This window comes from Plecotus auritus (genome assembly GCF_963455305.1).
Source record: "Plecotus auritus genome assembly, chromosome: 12".
Taxonomy (NCBI): Eukaryota; Metazoa; Chordata; class Mammalia; order Chiroptera; family Vespertilionidae; genus Plecotus; species Plecotus auritus.
In genome coordinates, this window is record NC_137778.1 from 19189325 (window position 1) to 19212194 (window position 22870).

General features: G+C 42.8%; 1 protein-coding gene across 2 annotated transcripts in view; it reads right to left on the minus strand.

Annotated features, from left to right (window-relative positions):
• RGL1 (ral guanine nucleotide dissociation stimulator like 1) overlaps positions 1 to 22870 on the minus strand; it is a 229393-nt gene that overhangs the window by 121027 nt on the left and 85496 nt on the right. The window contains exons 1-2 of one of the 2 annotated variants that reach the window (XM_080648604.1): positions 5447 to 5641; positions 4328 to 4438 (exon numbers count right to left, since the gene is read on the minus strand). In XM_080648604.1, coding sequence (XP_080504730.1) covers positions 4328 to 4438; positions 5447 to 5473 — 138 coding nt within the window. In that variant the 5' untranslated portion in view covers positions 5474 to 5641. Of the gene's footprint in view, positions 1 to 4327; positions 4439 to 5446; positions 5642 to 22870 lie in introns of those variants that run through there. The other variant, XM_080648603.1, reaches the window with a different exon arrangement.

The window sequence follows — 22870 nt, forward strand, 5'->3', positions numbered from 1 at the left end:
AATCATTTCTACTTTTCACATCAATGTATAACCACAATGCTGGGACCAAAGAAAAATAATCAGTTTTGACCATTTGCTTTTCCAAAAATCAGTGGACATTCTACAAGCTAACTGAATAGTTGGATGAAGTAACTTCTTAAAATCTCTTCCAATCCTGAGATTTTATGATTCTATGACATCACTGGAGCCATTTTCCTTTGAGGGCTCTAGCCCAGTAAAATATCCCAGTCTATAGTAGAATAAGTATTGGGTTGGTATTTCAATAATATTTGGTTTCTCAAAGTTACCGGACACAATCTCACGGTCAATGGGCAAAGCTGCAGCTACATGTGTAAGTGAATCCAGCCTGGGCCACACTCGGTCATGTGATTTACAACCAAAGACAGAGGTTTTACTTCAAAAGATCAACTAAACACAAAATTTAACTAACACAAAAGAATGCCCTACATGTTGTGGATGGTATGATACTTCACATCTAAGGGTGTAAAATTATTTTGCTATCGCCTGGCCAGCGTGGTTCAGTGGTTGAGCGTCAACCTATAAATCAGGAGGCTACGATTCGATTCCTGGTCAGGGCATATGCCCAGGTTGCCGGCTCCATCTCCGGTGGGAGGCATGCAGGAAGCAGCTGATCAATGATTCTTTCTCATCATTGATGTTTCTATCTCTCTCTCCCTCTACCTTCCTCTCTGAAATCAATAAAAATATAAAATTGAAATTAATCAATTAATTTAATTATTTTGCTATCCTTCCCAAACTGAATCTAATTATGTGTTGAGATCTGAGTACTAGAAAATACCAAAATTGCATTCAGTCTTTTAGGCTTTTTTAAATAAGTCTTACAGGCTGTAGACTGCAGGGGTGGGCAAACTTTTTGACTCGAGGGCCACAATGGGTTCTTAAACTGGACCGGAGGGCAGGAACAAAAGCATGGATGGAGTGTTTGTGTGAACTAATATAAATCAAAGTAAAGGAGCGGAGGAAAGAGCAAGAGAACCGGACAGAACAGCCGGATCCGGCCCGCGGGCCATAGTTTGACAAGGCTGCTGTAGAGAGAGCCTGGGAAAGCACATGAGCATTTCTTTAATTATTCTCAGCTGAATCCAGTGGTGTTGGCAGAGCCCCATCCTGAAAACACACCTTGCCAGAGGCAGGAGTGTTGTCAGCTTGACCTTCAGCCCAGGCGCCAGGGGGTGGGTTTCATTATCTAAATCCAGTCAAGCACCAAGAATGAATACGACTTGGGCCCACCCAAGAATGCACATAATCTACTTTGTCTTGGGCTTTAGTAAAACTTCCTGACTTTTGCTGTATAAAATAAACAGGCTGTATTGGCTCTGGGTCCCTGTCTCTTCATCAGAGGACAGTGGTCCCACCCAGTCCCAGCTTTCCCTACTGTAGTTGTGTCTGTCTCTTTCATTTTCTCAATCTGCTGTCGCCCCTACTCAGGAACCAGAGGGCTCTCTAGCCATGCTGGACGCAGAAGAGAGAAATATTTATAACAGGCATGTAAACGAGAGCTAAGCTCACCCTCTTGTGCTACATAGCCTCATACATATCTGTGGTACAGCATACTTTACGCATCCAAAACGGAAAGCATATTGATGAGATACACATCTTCACAACAAATATCTCAACTTGTAGCTCAAGTGATCATTCAAAACATAAAGAAAAGAAGCCACCTTGCTCAAGTCCTTCACCAGGTGTGCACACCAAAAGTATATTTGCTCTTCTGAGCCAATATTCTCTCCCACTACTCTGGAAACAGTATTATAATTAAGGCTGTTCCTGACAGCAAGAACTAACCATCTGGGTTCAAACCCAGCTCCTTCCACTTCCTAGCTGCACGACCCTGGCAAGCAATTTAACCTCTCTGGGCATTAATTTCCATTGGGGGGCGCGGGTAGTAATCATGATTCCACCTTCCCCAGAAGGTTGTTGTACTATTTCAATAATACCCTTACGTGACTCACCTAAGTCTCTAGTTTGCTTTAAACCTGTTGCTTTAAAGAATTTTGAAAGGGTTACTAGAATACAGGAAAAGAAACGTGGAGAACCCACTGAGTCCTAACGAGAAAGATTCTGGAATTGCTATGGCTCCACTGGTTGAGTCACATTTAATTAAGTCTGTAGTTCCCAAGGACAAAATCAGATCTTCCCAACACAAGCTAGTGGGATCAGAGTTGGAGAGTTCCTAAGAAGTTGCTCCTGAGGACTGGGGTGGTAACAGCGAATAGCACTCTGTTGAGATGGGAGGGAAGGGGCAGATTCCTCCATCAACTAGAAGCAATCTTTTTACATCATCCTCCCTCTCAATATTTCAGCTCTACTGCTCAGTCTGGGTGAACCCACTCTAAACACTGTATAAACTTGGGAACACTGGGAGAGGGGGAGAGAAGTGGAGGCCAGTGTACAGAACAGTCAGTGAGACTGCCACTAAGTAACTGTGAACATCTCAATGAACCATACTGTGTGCATTTGGGACTACAGAGTTAACCCCTCCACTTCCCCATGACTGATTCACTGCTACTATGTTTGGCTAAAAACTAAAACTGTCACCCAAGCAACATCAGTCTCATTAGAAGAAGAGGAACATCCAGCATCAGCAAATACAATGACCCTTTTGAAGGCAGCTGGTTCAGGACCTGTGAATCATTTTGCAATACCCGGACAGGACAAACCACATCAACACTACATCTAAACAAAAAGCATATACACACCCACCAAAAACAAAGTGATGACTTGTCAGCACTCCAGTTCTTCTTTCCCTAGAAGGCCTCCTGGTGATGCACCTAATTAATTTTTAAATCATATTCAGAGTAAGTCTCCAACCTGTCCAATGAAGACCTCAAGTCAGGCCACACCTGCAGATGTCACTAACAGCTACTCTCCTAGTGGGTGGGACCTCAGCCCAAAGTACAGAGCAGGAAAGACCCGAGTTGAAGCAGCTGGGGAAGCCGAGAGCAATGAAGGCCTGTGTCAGGAGGTCAGCAGACCAGCAGACCCGGCCAGAGGAAATTGTGGCTGCTGGCCATCCTGACTTAAGTTCTGGGAGTTACAAGTCACATGCTGCCTCTGGTCTTTTTTGTTTCTTGTTTGTTTGTTTGTTTGTTTGTTTAAATATATTTTTATTGATTTCAGAGAAGAAGGGAGAGGGAGAGAGAGATGGAGACATCAATGATGAGGGAGAATCATTGCTCAGCTGCCTCCTGCACGCCCCACACTGGGGATCAAGCCCGCAATGTGAGCATGTGCCCTGACTGGGAAGTGAACCACGAGTTCTTGGTTTATAGGACAGCACTCAACCACTAAGCCATGCCGGACCGCCACTGAATTTTCCGAGACCCAAAGTCAATAAAGACTGATGAAAGGGCATAATCTTCATTGCTCTCAAGCCATGACCGGTGAAGCCTGAGTGTGGCTACTGGTAGAATAAGGCCCGGCGAAAGCGCATTCATCCCCTCTATTCCCTCTCCCATTGTTTCCTTTCTCACAGCTTTCCTGCCACCTCTCACTGCTCTCTCTGAGACTTACTTCCAGTCCCAGATCAAGAGTTCCTTCCTTCTGCCACATGCTGACAACTTGCTCAGCTAGTGATCCTGTCGCCCAGCTTTCCATTTCTCACATCTCCTAATTATTTGGGACGTGTTGAAGGATCCATTAGGTGATAAGGAATAACCTCACATGATCCCACTCAAGATTTTAGAATCTCAGTGGGAAAATCTTGCTTATGGAGGCAGTTTTTCTCCCAAGGCCCAGCAGTCTATGTGCACTACACGTGAGCCGGGCATTGCGCATGCATCTGCCTCCTCGTGGGCTGTAGAAAGGAGGTAAGAGTGGGACATCTGCCGCCCCCCACAGGAAGCAGATTTGGAATGCTCTGTCCCCTGAGCATTCTGGGTACTCCACAAATGTCGGAGTAAGAGAGGGGCTGTCAGCATCAGCAGAAGGAAGACGGGGAGAGAAAAGGGTGCCATTTGGACAAAACTGCTTATGGCTCTTGTCTATGAGAGTGCTGCTTTCTGGTCCTGTTATTCTGTGTCACCTTCTGCTCCTCCTTCCCAACTCTATTTGCCAAATACCTCAAGATGTTTCTAAGAGGTTCTGAATTATTGAGGAACCTGGGGAAGATGCTTTGGAAAAATTAAGTGCAAAAACAGACTGCCCTGTACAGCTGGTGCAAATACTTGGTCACTGGCAGTTTCTTTCTAAGGCGGAAAGAGGATGGGGGGAGAGGGGAGAAGCCAGCCTCTGCTAAATAATAATGAGATTCACAGAACAACAGACACAGCAACTCCAAAGTTCACATCTCTCCAGCTTTACTCACCCCTAGCCATCTTGCTCCTTTATTGGCAGCCTGTTGAATCTGGACTCTTTTCAGGGTGACATGGTAAACAGCTCCTTCCTCTACCTCTTCACCCCAGTCCTGAATCGAGCTCTACCAGGGGATGGGAAAGAGAAAGAAAAAGGTTTTTTGTTTTGTTTTATTTTCCGCCCCCCTCTCGGCAAACCGCAATCTCTCCCAGCTGCTTTGCTGCTTACCCCAGCACTCAGGGCAAAAGACAGGCTGTTCAAAATAAATATTCCAATCAGAGCCATGCAAGACACATTGCGATAAAAGGAATGCTGAGATTTTCTTGGCCCCCGGCCCTTTCCTGTGGTATCAGGATCCCCGGACTTTTCCATTTAGTTATTTTCCTAGACTCACTCACATATCTTAAATAATTTTTAAGGTGTGTGTGTTTTATTTTGTGGGTTTCTGTTTTCTTCTTAAAGAAACTGTGGTTTAGTCCTGATTAACTTTTCCTCCTTAAAGAAAAGAGAAAATAATTCATTGGTAGAAAAAAAGTTTGTACTTTTAGAAGTGGCTCAGTTATTTGAGCGAACTACATGTTAAAGTCAGACACAAACAAGCATTTAGGATGCCAAGGGTCCTGACGCTTTTGGAAGTCAAAGGCTTCCCACCGTCTTTTTCTCCTCTTATTGTCTGGGGACCCAAAAAGTTAGCGCGGGGGTGGAAAGTTTTTATTTCCATAAAATCATCTGGCAAGTGCAGAAGAAGCGACACATCATCACACAGCTTCTAGTAAAACGTGTGCATGGACTCCCCGGATTTCCACGTCCCAGGCTCGGCTTCAAGTCTGTGTTAAAGAGCCGCCGGGCACAGAAGCGCTCCGCGGCTCACCCACACTCTTTTTCCTTAAAAGTTGTCCCTTCCGGACCTACATCTGCCCCAGACACACCGAAGGCAAGTGCCGAGAAAGGAGGACTCCCCGAAAGGGAGCAGACCCGCAGCGCGGAAGGCACACAGCGCGGAGTGAGGAAGCTTTAGCGCCCGAGCATGGACGGACCGCTCCCGCTCCGTTCACTCCCAGGGAGTCCCAAACGCCCCGAGAAAGCGGGAGAAGCTTCCCCAGCAGAGCGGGGAGAGGCAGAGTTCCGTTACCATTTTAGCTTGCCAAAGCAATTTCATTCTCAGTGTTCCCTCCGGTACGGGGACGCGGCATGGTGCGCCCTGCTCCCAGGCCAACGGGGTCCCTGCGCGGTTCAGCCGCGGCGCCCCGGCCCCCGCTCCGCGCTCCGAGCACAGACACGCGCTGCACTGCCCCCGCCGCCGCCGCTGCCGGTGCGCGCGACTCCGGCCACAAAGGGAGCGCGGCGAGCGAGCAGCGAGCGAGGGCGCCGCAGACTCCTCCCCACGCCACTCCGCCACTCCGTGATGTCAGGCTTTCCTGTTTGTGCCTGGAGCGCACTCTCCCCTCCTTAAACCCCAGGGATAGAGTGAGCGGGGAAGGCTCTCTCCGGCTCTGCAGGTGATGCCTTTCCCCCGGTGGTCAGCCGCTGCCAAAAAAGAATCGGGTGCGGTTTAGGGGACAGAAATGTGTCTTCTCCCTTCGCTAAAAGAAATAAAGGAGGAGTGCAAGAAGGGTGGGAGGAGAGGGTCGGAAAAACGTGTTATTTGCCTGTTACCTATGGAATGTCGATTAAATCTGGGCGACCCCGATAAGTGAAGCAATACTAGAATGCAGAAAGTTTTTTATTAAGGAAAAAAGAAAAAGAAAAAGGAGGAAAAAGGAATTGCTCAGAGGCCGTACCAGAACCTGTACCCGGGATATGAACCCTGGTCCGCCTCATCATTCTACACACAGGAAATTACTCTGGACTCCACCACCCATTACAAGCCATAGGTCATCCCACAGTACCTGGACATCGTGGGAGGGAAGGCAGAAAAGGGTTTTGCTGGGACTGAGTGAGTGGAAAGTGGGCGGGCAGTGGCCCCGAGGGCGAGTTTTTGTGAATTGTCCCCATCTCCAGTTGTCTGTACTGTAGGGACACAGCAGGATAATAACCACAGGGGGAAAGCCATTCATGGAGAGCCTGCCTGAGGGAGTTTTGTCATAACAGAAAGATCTGCTCTCGGGACAAAAGATGATGGCCATTTTTAGACTCCACGTTAATAAATCAACAGCAAGATACCAGATGACAATGCAATCAAACTTTGGCACATTATGGAATTCAACGCCAATTACAAAAACTTTAGGGCTCATGTCTTTTACACTATTCACCCCTAAATGAGTTTAATCATCTTTTGTGTGTGTGTGTGTGTGTGTGTGTTTTCTTTTAAGATCTCTCACAAATTGCCATGGTAAGGCATAAGGTAGGCTCTGGTTAATAATAAATATATCACGAGCTGTTTGAAAAGCTAGAGAATCAAGTGTTCTGATGTTCCCAGGAAGGCAGAATAAATGACACAGTACATCAAGGAAAAACAAAAGGACATTAGGACACTTAGGGACATCTTGAAGTCACTCAGCCAAGGTCTCCTCACCCAGCCAGAACCTCCAGGGCTCAGTAACTATGGAAACAGGAAGACCAGATCCTTCTGTGAGCACCAGGACAAGGCCCCCAGAGTCCTGAGGAAAATCATGTGGAAGCCCAACCTCCCTGCTTCGTAAGCCATCCTCAGGCCCCAGGCCACCCTGGAGAACCTATTCAGTGATTCTGAAGACCACAGATGTCCCTGAGGACAGCTCAGCAGCCCGTGGATTAACTTCACCATCGCTGTGAATTTGAAGATTACTGAAGATTTTCTACTTCAGGGATATCAAGCGTTTCTTTGCCCTCGCCCCTTCCAGGAAGCCTTCCTGGACAGGGAAGCTAATGGTAACTCAGATCTCACCACCTTCTCCCTGGCTGGCCACCTGGTGGGGAAAGAGAAAAGGACAGACTTCGAGCAGACCCAGCTTCAAATCCACGCTCACATGAGGACAGAACTTGGGCTCTACTTCCTGAGCTTTAATTTCCTCATCTGCAAAGTGGGACGAACGTCTACCTCATAGCGTTTGAACAGGATTAAATGAAATATGTTTGCAAGCCTTCTAGCACATAGTAAGTGATCAAAAAGAGTTCCATTCCCTTATTATTGCACCTCCTCCCAAACTGTATTTTCCCAGACTCACTGAAGTTCTGTATGTATGCCATGTGGGGAAATCTAAAACGATGTCTTCTCGCTGAAGTTATAATTTCAGAGAGGTTTTCCCAAGAATAATTACTTGTATTTATACCTGATAAAGAATGTGATTTTGTCCAAATGCTGATAAAAAAAGAAAAAGGCTGGTTGTTGGTTTTTCGTTGTTATTGTTAATCCTCTCCTGAGCATATTTTTCCATTGATTTTTAGAGAGAGTGGAAGGGAGGGGGAGAGACAAAGAGAGAGAAACATCAATGTGAGAGAGACACATCGATTGGTGGCCTCCTGCACATGCTCCCACCCACCGTGGCGGGGACGGGATCCCAACAGAGGTACCTGCCATGCCCCTGTGCTCTTAACCAAAGTTTAACCTGTGACCCTTCAGTCCATGGGCTGACGCTTTATCCACTGAGCAAAACTGGTTTTATGCTAGATAGAGCAATCTGGTATTGCAGTTTATAATTTTTAAAATATTTATTTTTAAAGATTTCACCTGCAGGCAGCTCAGTCATTGTTACCTTCTTACACATACCTTTGGGTGGAATATTCCTAGTCAATATGTGGGAAGGATAAACCAACAAGTCATTTATAACTAAGTTTGAATTTATTTACCAGATTAGTGTACCCATGACCTAGCATGATCCTAAGAAGACAGGTCAAGTTTTCTTAAAAGAAGATCAATAATGTTTTATAGTTTTTAGTGTACAAGTCTTTGATCTCCTTGGTTAAGTTACTCCTAAGTATTTTATTCTTTTTGATGCTATTGTAAATGGGATTTTCTTAATTTCATTTTCATTGTTAGTGTACAGAAATGCAATTGCTTTTATATATTGATTTTATATCCTACAACTTTACTGAATTCATTTATTAGTTCTAACAGGTTTTGTGGGGGATGGAAAAAATGTGGAGCAATATCCCATGTTTATGGATTAGAAAACTTAATCTTGCTAAAATGTGCCTACTACCCAAAGCAATCTATAGATTCAATGCAATCCCTACAAAATTCCAATAGCATTTTTTACAGAAATAGAAAAAACAACCCTGAAATTTATATGGATCCACAAAGGACACTGCTTAGTCACAGCAATCTTGAAAAAGAAGAACAAAACTGTAGGTCTCATACTTTCTGATTTCAAAACATAATACAAAGCTACAGTAATCAAAACAGTATGGAACTGGCATAGAGACAATCATATAGACCAGTAGAACCTAATAAAGAGCCCAGAAATAAACTCATCCATCTACGATCAACTGATCTTTGACAAGGGAGCCAAGAATACATAATAGGGAAAGGATGGTTTCTTCAACAAATGGTGCTGGTAAAATTGGATATCCAGGCAAAAGAATGAAATAGGACACTTATCTTACACCATACAGAAAAATTAATTCAAGTCATTAAAGACTGAAACACAAGGCCTGAAAGTGTAAAACTCCTAGAAGAACACACAGGAGAAAGCTTCATATCATTGGTCTTGGCACTGATTTTATGGACATAATACCAAAAACACTGACAACAAAAGTAAAAATAGACAAATAAGACTACATCAAACTAAAAAGCTTCTGCACAGCAAACAAAACAATCAACAGAATGAAAAGCAACCTATGATATAGGAAAAATATTTGCAAATAACAAATATGATAAGGAGTTAATATCCACTATGTATAAGGAACTCCTTCAACTCAACCAAAAAGCAACTGAACTTTAAAATAAGTAAAATACTTGAGTAAACATTTCTCTAAAGAAGACATACAAATGGCCAACAGGTATATGAAGAGGTACTCGATATGGCTTATCATCACAGAAATGCAAATCAAAACCACAATGAGATATCACCTCACACCTATTAGGATGGCCATGCCCGGCCAGCATAGCTCAGTGGTTGAGCATTGACCTATGAATCAGGAGGTCACAGTTTGATTCCCGCTCAGCGCACATGCCTGAGTTGTGGGCTCCTTCACCAGTGTGGGGCACTGAGTGTGGGGCATGCAGGAGGCAGCTGATCAATGATTATCTCTCATCACTGATGTTTCTCTCTCTTCCATTCCTCTCTGAAATCAATAAAAAATATATTTAAAATACATGAGTAAATAATAATAAATGTTGTCAAGGATGTGGAGAAAAAGGAATCCTTGTACTACACTGTTGATAAGAATGTAAATACAGCCATTATGGAAAACAGTATGGAGGTTCCTCAATACGTTAAAAATAGAACTACCATATGATCCAGCAATCCAACTTCTGGGTGTGTATCCAAAAGAACTGAAATCAGGATCTCACAGAGATCTGCGTGCTCCCATGTTTATTGCAGCACTGTTCATAACAGCCACGATGTGGAAGCAACCTAAATCTCCGTCAATAGATGAATGGATTAAAGAACATGGTATATACATGCAATGGAATATTTGGCCTTAAAAAAACAAGTGCATCCTGTCATATGTGACAACACAGATGGACCTTGAGACATTATGCTAAGTGAAATGAGCCAGTCACAGGACAGAACTGCATAATTTCATTTATATGAGGTATCTATAGCAATCAAACTCATAGGAGCAGAAAGTAGAATGGTAGTTGCCAAGGGTAGGAGGGGAGGGGAAATAAGTTGCTGTTCAATGCAAATCAAGTTTCAGTTATGCAAGATGGAAAAATTCTAGAGATCTACTGTACAACATCATAGTTAATAATAAAGCACCTAAGAGAGTACTTGGAATGTCAGAGGCCTTGAATAAAAACGTATCTCCTTCCCCCTCTACATCCTCCCATTCTTTCCCTTTAATGTAAATCTGTGTTCATTTACTGCTCTTGGTTTGCAGTCTGCCGGTTGTTTACATATTTGCTTGGGTAATAGCTTGGACTTCATGACAGAAAAGAATGAGCAGTGGAAGAATAATGTATATTGTACTTGGATATATAGGGTGAAAAACGTGTCATTTTTTTTTTTTAATTGACTTCAGAGAGGAAGGGAGGGACAGACATCAATGATGAGAGAAAAAAATTATTGATCAGCTGCCTCCTACACGCCCCCTACTGGGATAGAGCCCACAACCAGGGCCCTTGACCAGAATCAAACCCAGGACCTTTCAGTCCACAGGCTGACACTCTATCCACTGAGCCAAGCCAGCTGGGGCTGGAAAACTTGTCTTGAAGACAGCAATATCAGCATGGGAGGGTAAGAAATGGGAAGGCCTTGGTTCTGTCCTCAAACTCATTGCTGGACTATAATGTCCTATGCCCAATGAAAAGTTTGGAGAACAGTCCTAAGAGAGCAATGATAATAACACTAATAACAACTACAGCCACAGCAGCTGGGTGAAGAAAGCTAGATAAGTGAGAGGTCAGGATTTCCCCTCCACACCTCAGGGCTGTTGAGTGCCTGTTGCCTCTACATGCCTGCAGCCTTACCTAAAGTGACGAGTCTGAAAACCTTTCCCACCTTTGAATGGAACTGATGATAGCCATTTGGCAACATTTTATTCAGAAACTATACCTTCAGCTATCTGTATGTCCCTAAAAAACATAAGCAAATAAACGCTGCTTTTTTACTCCTTTCCCCAACAATATTCTAGTATTGTCAAAAGGCAAACTACTGTTCTTCAGGCCTATGGGCTATGTTGCTCACCAATTTACTTGATGTTCCGCTTCCCACTATCAGCTGGGCAGCCTGCTGGAGTTGTTTCTAGCTATGCTGACTGGGATTGCCCTGTTTACCCACTCTTCTCTTAAACTTCCAACTTGCATTGCAAAGGGTAAAGATCCAGGCATGCTTAGTTAAAGATGAACTGTCCTCACGCTGGCCAATGGCTCAGTTGGTTGGAGTGTTGTCCCATACACCAAAAGGCTGCAGGTTCAATTTCCGATCAGGGCACATACCTAGGTTACAGGTTCTGTCCCCAGTCGGGGCATGTTTGGGAGGCAACCGATCAATGTTTCTCTCTCCCATTGATGTTGTTCTTTCTTTCTTTCTCTCAAAACAATAAAAAATATCCTCGGGTGAGGATAAAAAAAAAAATGTACAGTCCTCTAAACACTCTTTAAGTAGTAGAGAGTTGCTTCTATTTTCTGAGGGACCAAAGTAATTTTATTATCACAGAGATACTATAAGGTATAAATTAAAATCTCAATGCTGTTATTAAGTTCTATTTAAGGAAGCAATTCACAAGCCAATGTTAGATGCAACTACTACAACTAAAGAAGAGGCTGCCCTGGGGGTAGAAAGTGGAGACAGGGGAAACATAAACATAGCCCTGACAGATGGCAGGCCAAAGCAGGGGACTCCCCTGGTCATGATGACAAACATTTTACCAATTGTTGGTGGTTACTCTTAATTGTTGATGATGCTCCCCCGAGGAGGAAGTTGGTTACTGGAATACTATGTGTAACTTGGACTAATGAGCATTATTCCTCATCTAATTATAGATTTCTGTAAAAGAAAAAGGGACAGCTAGAAATTTGTTCTCTTGATTGAAAACATACAACAATCGGCTCAGACATGAAGCCAGATTTGTGTTATATATAATAAAACATTCTGAAAAAATGGAAAATAGGGACCTGGGCCATGAAGACTTTGACCAAAATTACAGAATGACTCACTGGGCAATTAGCCAAATCATGTTGTTTTGGGGCTAAAGGAACCTACTTTTTCCATAAAAATGATATTGAAATGGCACTGAAAATCCAAATAAGTTAGAACCACTATGAGTTAGAGACTAAGAGTGGTGGCTTTGAGTCCTAGATGCATCACTTCTGAGATGAGGTGTTTAACATCTCTAAGCCTATAAAAAATAAAGATACAAACACTTTGGCTCATAGTGAGAATTCAATAAGATAATCCACACTAAACCCTTAGCACAGTATCTGGCACCATGGTTACTACTCAATGTTGTCTAGTAGTAGAAGCCATCGTCATCGTCACCTTGAACATATCTGGCTCCCTCCATCACAGAGCCTTTACACATGTGCTTCTCCCCTTTGGGGACATCCCTCCCTCTTCCCTTCTCCCACCCCAGTTAAATTCCCTAAGATGTGCTCTCATGGCACCATGTTCCTCTCTTTGTAGCTCTATCACAGTTGTAATTTTACATTTAATTGTATGATTATTTGGTAAATGTCTGTTCCCCAAACCCTGCAAAGACAGAGGAAATGTCTGGTTTTTTCTCACCATTGTATTCTAGCAGCTCACACAGTGCCTAGCACAGAATAGATGCCCAATAACCATTTGATTGATTGACAGCTAAATACGTAGATAAATGCCATGCTATAAATTCAGTAAGTGCTTAGTGATTGTTGTTGAGTCATATAAATGAATCACTCAATATTGCCTCCACCTCTAAGTTGCTTATACTAGTTCTCTAAAAGTAGAGAAAGGACATAAAGATCATAAATGAAAAATGGACTTTACAAATCCACAGATCAGAGAGTACAGAGTAGGAAAGCCGGCAGACTGTGCAATGTCTCACCAAGAGGAAACAGAAAATTGGTCAGGAGGCACTCACTCTTAAAGGACTTGCTGATAATTACAGCCTTTATCAAGGCTGTGTCAGCTACAGCCTTTAAAGAAAAAGAAATATGGGCTGGCAGGAAGAGAGGGAGGTCTTCCAGCGGAGAGGATGGCAGGTTCAAAGGATGATATTTGGTTGGAGAAGTGGCTCATACAGTCCAAGGAAATGAGGTTTGGATAAAGTAGCTGGTTGGTGAAGATTCTTGAATTTTTCTTAAGAGGACATTGAACTGATAAAGCAGAGTGTGAATAAGATGATTCTAATAATTTCCCATAGGTTGGCTTAGAGGGAAGAAAGCATGGAGGTAGAGCCAACTGATAGGAAGCTGTTGGAGTAATGGACATGCCAAATATTTAACACCTAGGTTGAGACAAGATTTGAAATAAAGAAATGAATCTCAGTGATTTTTTTTTTTAATTGATGTCGCAACCTGATGATAGACGGCATATTGCAAGTAAATAGGAGGGGAAAGAAAAAAAACCTACAAGGTTTTAAGACTGGGACACTGGGATTGAAGTGGAAACAGGAAAATAAAGAGAAAGGGTTGGGGGGTCGATTTTCTGCTTTGGGGAAAAAAAACATTACCAGTTCAGTTCTGAGGAGAAAGAAAATAGAGATATTGAAGAGTGATCAGAAGGAAAGATAAAGACTAGAAATGAAGAAAGTTAGTTGCAAGTTGGTATGTATATAAGGAAGTTGTTTGCAACCATAAATCATATGATTCTTCCTCAGGGGAAGAGAAACAGAGTCTCAAGAGGCACCCACAAATGAAGAAGACCAAACAAAAATAAGGAGAGAGAAGAGCATGAGGAAGAGAAGAACACAGAGAGCTTGAGTTGTGGAAATTAACTCGGAAAGGAACGCTCATGCAATTAAAAATTCTCAAACGCTAAAAACAGTCTTGGGATATAGTCAGTGGACTTTAGAATACTGAAAAGGATGAGATTTACCTTTGTTTCTATCACAAGAAATTATACATACTTCAAGAGGACTTCCCCTGTTTAAAACATACAAAAGTTGTTTTGTTTTTGTTTTTAATTATGGCTAGTTATTCTATTCGATGACTTTTCAATAAAATGTAACCAAAGTTAATTGAAAGCCTTAGTGTGGTCAGTTACATAACACCAGAATTGCTGAATAGCTTAAATGCAGTGTTTTCCCAGAAATAGTTGTCTTTTGGATGAAACCATGAATGGAAAGTTTCTGCCTTAAAGGAGAAGTTTTGAGAAGGTGGAGAGAAAAGAAAAACATATATAATGGAAATATAACTATAACAATAATTAACCAAAACACTACAAATATTGGTAACTATTCACACAGGGACAAGCAAAACAGAAAGAACTTTACCACTTTAGAGAGTTGATTGTTGGTTGTGTATCATGTCTTCTTAAAAATCAGAAAATATCTCATATAATGCCTTTGCCAGGAACAATATTAGACAGATCTTTGGTTCTTCTGATTTTCTTGTTCAACTGGCAGAATCAACTGAGACGAAACCATACTGATCCTGTTTTGTCTAACAAGTAAAGTGAGGTCTGTAGAATGAAAACGTGTTTAGTCTGGGGCTGGAGAAGGGATGTGTCATGACCTTGGCTTATTCAGCTTCTTCTAGTTAGGCAAATAGCTGCTGCTCTGGAAAGCTGCACAGAGATCTCACTTCCACCCTGGCTTTTCTGCCCTTCCCCTCCAAGAAGACGGAAGGAGGGAGGGAGGGAGGGAGGAAGGAAGGGAGGGAGGGAGGGAGGGAGGAAGGGAGGGAGGGAGGGAGGGAGGGAGATATTTTTAAATTATGAGATGGATTGACTCCATCGAAGAAGCCACAGGCCTGAGGCTACAGGAGCTGAGCAGGGCTGTTGAGGACAGGACATTGTGGGAGGGGAGAAATGGTGGAGTTGGGTGGCCTTCATCTCAAACCTTAATCATAAAATCTAATGATTTCTCTCCAGAATATCATAAATCCAACAGAAAAGCATGGTGCAATCATAAGTTATATGGCCACCTTATAGCAAAATTAGTAGTATATTTTTTCTTATAGCCAAATAGCTAATGTGTTTAACATTATTCAAAGGAATTTCTCTCCTATAACTTGCCAGGATGTCCTGCTGTGACGTTCGTGTGTCTTGTGCCTGAGGAAACCACACCACCCTTGGTTGAAATGAAGGCTGCATGAGCTTAGCATGAGGACCAGCTGGCATTCTTGGCATACATACCCACCTCGGGCTAAGTTTTTAGTCTTCCCCACCCGAAAAGGCTTAGGGGTAAAGTGGGGATTGGGAAGTGAGCGGAAAACCCCTCAATTTGATTAGTTCTATAAATTTATAGCAGACTCAAGATGCCCTAAGAAGGTCCAAAAGGCCCTAGAATCAATTCCAGGTACCAAAAAGAAATTAAATTCGCTTTGGGTGTAGGTTCCAAAGATTTCAAAACAAAATTAGACCTGCTAGGATTTTGGCATGCCAGTTAACCATGTGGACAAGGGCATCATCCTAGGATGGTGGAACAGCAAGATAGACAGAGCTTGGCCATGGCCATCATCTCACAGAACAAAGCTGCCACATACCAGCCTTGGACTGCCTGTATCTGGACCATTTCATGAGAGAGAGAAATAGAATTCCTTCTTGTTTAAATTGTAGTGAAATTGGCTCTCTCTGTTACATGCAGCCAAATCTATATCCCAGTTAATACATCTGTTAAATGGAACAGAAATCAGCAAAGGTAAGAGAGTCACTTTAGCCAATGGCTAGATCATAATTCTGAAATTTACTCTGATGTATTCTGATTCTGAAATTATTCTAGGCTCTGAAAAAGGGTCCTTTACCTACTTATTATTAACTCAATGAATATGCAGTAAATATTTGCTGAGTGTCCACTATATATCAGGCACTTTTGACCAGACAGTTGTGGTGCTAACAGATTAGAGAGAGAAACAGACAAAACATGTACATTACATTATCATAAATGCTGAGAGAAAGGTTGCTATTGGAGCATACAAGCTGACTCTGTAGGATTCAGGGATGCTTCCCAAAGAGAATGATCTTGCAAGTGAGTTCTGAAAGATGTGATGGAATTAGAAATAGCACAGGAAGGGGTTGAGGGTGAGGGGCAAGCAACCAGGCAAAAGGAACAGAATAGGGGAAAGCCCAGGACTCAGAGGGATCACAGATTGAATAGACTCCTAGGCCTGGCCCACTAGCTCACCAAACATACCACTCTGACTGGGCAACCCTGTGAATGAGTGACAGCTGCAATGTCCTGTCCTCAACAGCCCTGCTCAGCTCCTGTAGCCTCAGGCCTATGGCTTCTTCAATGGAGTCAATCCATCTCATATTTGGTCTTCCCTTTTCCTACTGCCTTCTGTTTCCCCAGAATTATTGTCTTTTCCAAAGAGCCCTACCTTCTTATGTGTCTGAAGTAGGACAGCTTCAGTTTCGTCAGTTTAGCTCCAAGACCTACTAGTTCATCTGTCTGGTGGTCCAGGGTATCCACAGAGCTCTCCTCCAACACCATATTTCAAATGAACTCATTTTTTCCCATCAGCCTCTTCATTGTCCAACTTTCACATCCTTACATAGTAATTGGGAATAGGCTAGTACTGTACGTTTTTTTCCCAAAAAAAGAAGTTAGTACTATATCTTCACTTTCTGAGTACTAATTTGTCTTAATAGTATAATATACTAACTGGATATATGTCCCTTGGACACATGAAGTATGCTTTTGTTTTATTTTATGTAATCCCATTATCCTATAACTAATCCTCTGTGAAGGCTCAGATAAATAAATGATTATTTTAATGACTTTAACAGAGCACATCCTATGTGTGAGGCACTGACCTATACTGTACATACTGTTACTGGGTCCAAAGTAAGGGAGGCAAAGAAGGAAATGAACGAAGTAAGCAGGCAAGAGGGAAGGGCGTTATTGTGGGCTTCTATGGAACCAGCCAGACTCTAAAATCCAAACCAGATTGTGAGTGTTAAGATTTGTCCCACTTAGAATAGCTATCCTAGCACATCCCAGGTAAGAGTCTGGCACATGTCTGGGGGCAGGATGGGAGGCCTTCTCTCAAGTCCCACCTTGGAAATACTCAATGTTAGTGCTATCCCTGACCAGGGAATGGAAGAGAAGACCAGAGAGTGGGATCTCTTTGCGGGGAGAAGGGGGCAGAGAGGAAAGTAGCTTTAGAGATACTAAATGCTGTGAGCCACCTGAAGGAGACTTAAGTATGAACAGAATTTCAAGGCAATGGGGAAGGGTTCAGGGAAGCAGGGCAGGAGAAAAGAGCAATCCAAGCAGAGGGAAAGGTGTGAGCCCAAGCATAGAGGTCAAATGCGAGGTCATCATAGACCAGGCAGAGGGAAGGCAGCCACCCAGAGAGAATGACCTGCCTGGACACAGGCCACTGTACCTGTTGCTCACTCTCTCACCAGGGGATTCCATGAGTCAGATTGATGGAAATATATAACTTCACCCAGTGTCGATTAGCCAAGTTCCTCTGCACTAGGGTAGTTTGAGATCTACCCACCCTGCTTGAGGTAGGTCAGAATTATGTGTAATTTAGCTACCACAGCATGACCATCACCTATGTGCAGGTATGCATATTTTTGTGTTGGTAATTACTAACGCTTTCTGTCACTTTACAAAATAATTCTGCATGTATTAGTTCCCTTAATCTTCACAATGACTCCAAAAGTAGAGGTATTATTATCTCCACTCAAAGTTCCAGGTTACAAAGACAATGTAAAGGAGCCAGGTCTTGGACCCAAGTCTTTTAACTCCAAATACCATGCTATTTTGTTCATAGAACATTTATTTGCATCTTTGCTGTTGCTTATATTATTTAGGACTTAAAGCACCTTATAAGTACATGAGCTCTTCATACCCATTTATAATCAGGGGTGCATTCACACAGTTGCCTGCACTCAAGAATTACGATGTCCATACTAGCTCTTTCCTGAGTGACTTACCCTTTTCATTCCCACTATCCTGGTTCAGGTTCATATTGCCTGGCACAACGGCTCCATTCATTCGTGCATACCATCACGTAGGCAGCCACTATGCTTCAGGTACTGTGCTAGGTGGTGGGGATCAATATAGTGCCTCAGCTGTCAAAGAACTTACAGTGTAGGGAGGAGAGACATGACTAGAATGTGAAACTATTACAATGGGGCAGCCACATGGCAGGGCCCCTAGCATCACGGACAAGCATCTAATCCAGAGTCAAGGAGTCAGGAAAGTCTACAGCTGAGACTTTAATGGGAAGCCAAAGTTAGCAGATAAAAAGGGTCAGGAAAAGGAATGGCATGAGCAGCGGCATGGGTGTCAAAGAAAGGAGAGCGATTTCACAGAGAGAACGGGATATAGTTTGATATGCCTGAAGGATGAGTGCAGTGGGAAGGGCTGTGGAGAGCTGAGGTAAGTGTCAGATTACAAAGAGGTTGGGAGCCATGTTAAAGAATCTGGGTTTTATCCAGCACGTAGAGACCATAAAGAGGTTTCATGTAGAGTTACACAAGAAGACTTGCATTTTTAAGAGATCTGACTGTGACATGGAGAAAGGATTAGAGCAATACTGCCCCCATAGGAATATAATCTGAGCCACTTATGTAATTTCAACTTTTCTAGCTGCCAAATTTAAAAAGAAACAGATGAAATTAACATTTTATTAATTAAATAATATTACCAATGTTAATAATATAGTTTAACTCACAGTATTAGAAAGAGGTACAGCCCTAGCTGGTTTGGCTCAGTGGATTGACAGTCGGCATGTGGATTAAGGGTCCCGGGTTCGATTCCAGTCAAGGGCACACACTTCCAATTGTAGGCTCAATACCCAATCCATGCAGGAGGCAACCAATTGATGTGTCTCTCTCACATGGATGTTTCTCTCTCTCTCTCTGTCTCACTCTCTCCCTTCCACTCTCTCTAAAAAGCAATGAGAAAATATCCTCAGGTGAAGATTAAAAAAAGAAAGAAAGAAAGAAAAAAAAAAAAGACAGGCATAAGGAAGAAAGAAAGAGAGGTGGGGGGCGGGGGGAGGGAGGGAGGGAGGGAGGGAGCAAGGAAGGGAAATGTGAACACATTGGAGAAGTATTCAAAAAGGGGAATAGTAGAAATTTATTACAAATGAACTTTAGTTCATTTTACACACTAGGGTCGAACTAATCTTGCTGAAATATAGCTGTGATTAAGATACTCCCTTACTTTAATTTTTCCTTTTTTTTCTTTCTTTTTGCCTTTTGCCTTTTCCTACCAAATAAAGCCCAAGCTCTTTAGCCAGCATTGGGCTGAGTCTTTTCTCCAGTGTTTGCATCCTCCCATCCACACAGCTGGGTCTCTCTCTCCACTCGCACCTGCAGCGACATCCCAACGTCCAAGAGCAGGCATAACTTTACACAAAAGGAATGAGAAGACCTCAGCTCAGCACTCTGGGATGTAGCGTCAACCGTTCCTACTGCTAGTCAGGCCCGGTGTTCCAGGTCTGACTCCTGGCTTGGAACTCTGCCCGGTCCCTCCGGGGTGGGGGCCCTGCTTCTTGCTTTCCATTCTTTTCTTTCCTCCTTCCAGAGCTTGGAAATTTGCCCATGAACCTGAGCTCAATGGCTGGAGCCTGCTGACTGCTGACTGACTTTCTTATTCCCTTATTTCTGATTACATTTCTCAGTGCCACCTGTCCTAGATTGCCCAGTACCAGCACCTCCAAGCCTGAGACTTGTCTCCCACCTTCCAACACCAATTCTACGTGCCTTGGTGACCACCTGCCTCTGTTTCTGTAGATCTCTGCATATCACTTCTAATGCCTTGTCTGCCACCTAGATTTCCTCGCAGCTCTTGCCCCATCCCCATGGGCAGATCTAGCCAGTCTGCCCTGTCTTCTGCAGGGAACCAGGCCGTTTCTAACAGTATCTTGAGCTATGACAATGGACATTCAACGCCCTGCAGATTAGAGCCCCACCCACCAGGAAACTTCTTTCTCACTAGGCTTGTGTACACTTAACTCCAGTCAAAATAATCTCACTGTTGTTTGCTAGTCATGCCCCACACCTACAGACCTCTCAGATTTATTCCTGTCCACTGCTCACCTGAAAAGGGCTTTATCCCATTCCATCCCCCACTTACTGAGGAATTCTTAATAAAAAATAAGCCCCAAAATATGACAATCCAAATCTCTTCCCAACCCTAACTGGAAATTACATCTCCCTCCTCTGAAGTCCTGTGGCTCACTATCTGGACTTCCATTATGGATTTTATTGCCTTTTTATTTTAAATGTCTTATCTCTGTAAGTATATAAGTAAACATTTTGGAAATAAAATGCATATGTGATTACTTAGCAAAGAAAACTAGGTAGGGAAGAGGGAAAGAGAGACTTGGCTCAATTTCGCAACATGAGTAATGGTCCATCAAAGATTATAACTGAACAAGATCATACTGTTAAGTGCCTGCTTAGCATCCTTAATCAAATCATTCCTGAAACATGGGGGATAAGGGCCCCTGTCCCGATGGACTTATGGAAATTCACTGTGAGTCCCTTAGGTAATATATACATTCCTTATTGTCTACCCTTTCTATTTGGAGTTACCTTTTTGCATCTCTCCTCCCTCCCTCCCTTTCTGAATGTGTCTGGAAGCCCCCATCTCTCACCCCAAAGTTCTATGACTCCCCAAAGTTCTATGACTCCCCAAAGTTCTATGACTGGAATAAATTGCCACCTCGTTGAAATCCCTCCACTTCTTCCTTTAAGCATCTGCTGGCCCATAAGTGTGATAAAGGGGGCATAGCAGCTTTCTTCCCTGAGAGGAAAAAAGTCAAGGACCCAGGGAACAACCCAGCAGTGCCCTCCCCTGTCTCTCTTTGAAAAATGCAATGGTAGTTGAAAAGACACAGGTAGGAAAACCAGACTGACAAGTGGGTGTTTCTGTTTTTGATTAAGGGGAGCAAAGTTCATTCTTGCATCCTGTATAATACACAGCCTCTTATTCCCAGCAGTACATCTAGCCATGGAGGGCCCACTGCCCTCTTACTTGGCCAAGTCTATGCCATGGTGTGATGGGGGAGAGTTAAGCAGATTGTACACCCTTTTCCAGCTTTCCTCTTAGGAGCTCCAGATACTTTTTTTAAAAATATGACAACGATCTCATCAAATCCCTGAACAGTAGCTAGACACATTGCCAACAAAAATCAAATAATTATAATCCACCCACAATAATGTCTATTCTACCTGCATTATTCTGCAATATTAGACATCTGAGTGGAAATATACAGTGCCAAATCCGAAGCCATGAGGTCTGAAGGCCCAATGGTCAGTAGTCCTCTGATGCTAGACAGACATCAAAGTATCAGGTTTTCTGAAGGAAGAAGCATTTAATTATGATCAAACATGCTTCAAAGTGCTTTCAAGTGGTCAGTAGCTCCTCCCTGCTTCCCTGTCTGGGCAATGAGCTCTACTTCCCTGATGAAAGAGTTGTGTTTCAAAGAGGATTCTCTCGGCCCCACAGATTTGATGGGGCAGCAGAGTTGGTGATCACCTTTCAAAATCCCATGTGTCCATGTTGAGATGAAATGGTCAACTCCTGCCTTCCAGGTGCTTTGCCTGGAATTGGAGACCCCATGTCCTTGTGGCAGGTATCTGGGGACAGAATGCCATCAGTGGACAGTCCTCAATTAGAACCCACATCCTTTTCTGGCCCAGCATGGGTTAAATTAACTTTCAAGGTGTGAAGCAAGAATTAGTCTATTGATTAGTTTCAGAACTTGATGGATCCTCTAGGGCAGAGGAGGTGGAAGGAGACGATTCGAGTATCATTCATTAGTGTATCCGATGTCCAGAAGCTAAAACATGGGGAGCACTTTAAAAATAAAAACAGAAACCAGCTACATAAGTCTGAGAAAACATTATTTCTCTTTCTACTGAAAATATATTTTTATAATCTTGAGAGTGTACATGGGTATAATCTTTTTAGAGCACAATTTGGCAATATCTATCAATACTGTATTAAAAAAACGCATTCACTTTGAACAAGTAATGTCACTATTAGGAATTTATCCTATGAATATACATGGAATATTCAACAAAACATATGTACAAGAATGGCCAACAAAGCATTATTAGTAATGGTTTTAAAAATACATCAAAATGTCCATCAGTGCAGAAACAGGCTAAATAAAAATGGCACACCCATATAACGGATTACTACGGACTGGTTAAAAGAATGACATGGATTTGTGTGTGCCCATATGGAAAGATTTTGAAAACACATCATTAAGGGGGAAAGGCCGGGTATAGAACAGTGTGTAGAGTATAATTCCTTATATGTTAAAATACACACATATTTGTGGGCATGGGCACCTAATGACATTCAGGCATATGCATGAAAAAAAACTCGAGAAATGGTTAGCAGTGGTTGACTTTGAGTCAAGGACTTGAAGTGGGTGGAGAAACAGCTTAACAGGGTCACTTAACAGGGTGGCATTCAGGAGAAAGCTCAGGGACCAGTTTAAGTTTCTTATTTGCATTCACCATTGTTAAAAATACTAATAAATATTCTGTTATCATTTTAAAGGTTTTCTAAGTTCGTATCTTCAACCCCAACTGGGTATGTGGTCAGAGAGAGAACAAAAAAAAAAAAGATATTCACAGAGAGATCAGTAATACCCTCAGCAGCTAAGCTAAAGAGGAAGTATTCCAGTCCACAGGGGAAGATGCTGGCCTCTGAAAAAATGTTTACATGAGGGTGGAGGGGGAAGTGGAAAGAAGAAGAGTAATACTTGCCTCATCTGGGTTTTTAATCGAATTTAATTTTTTCTACTTACTTTACTTTGGAAAAGGGACTTTGATAAGAGGAACTAGCCCTTGTGGGAGAATGTGAGGGACCAAAATGTTTTCCTAGCTATGCAGAGAGTCAGAGG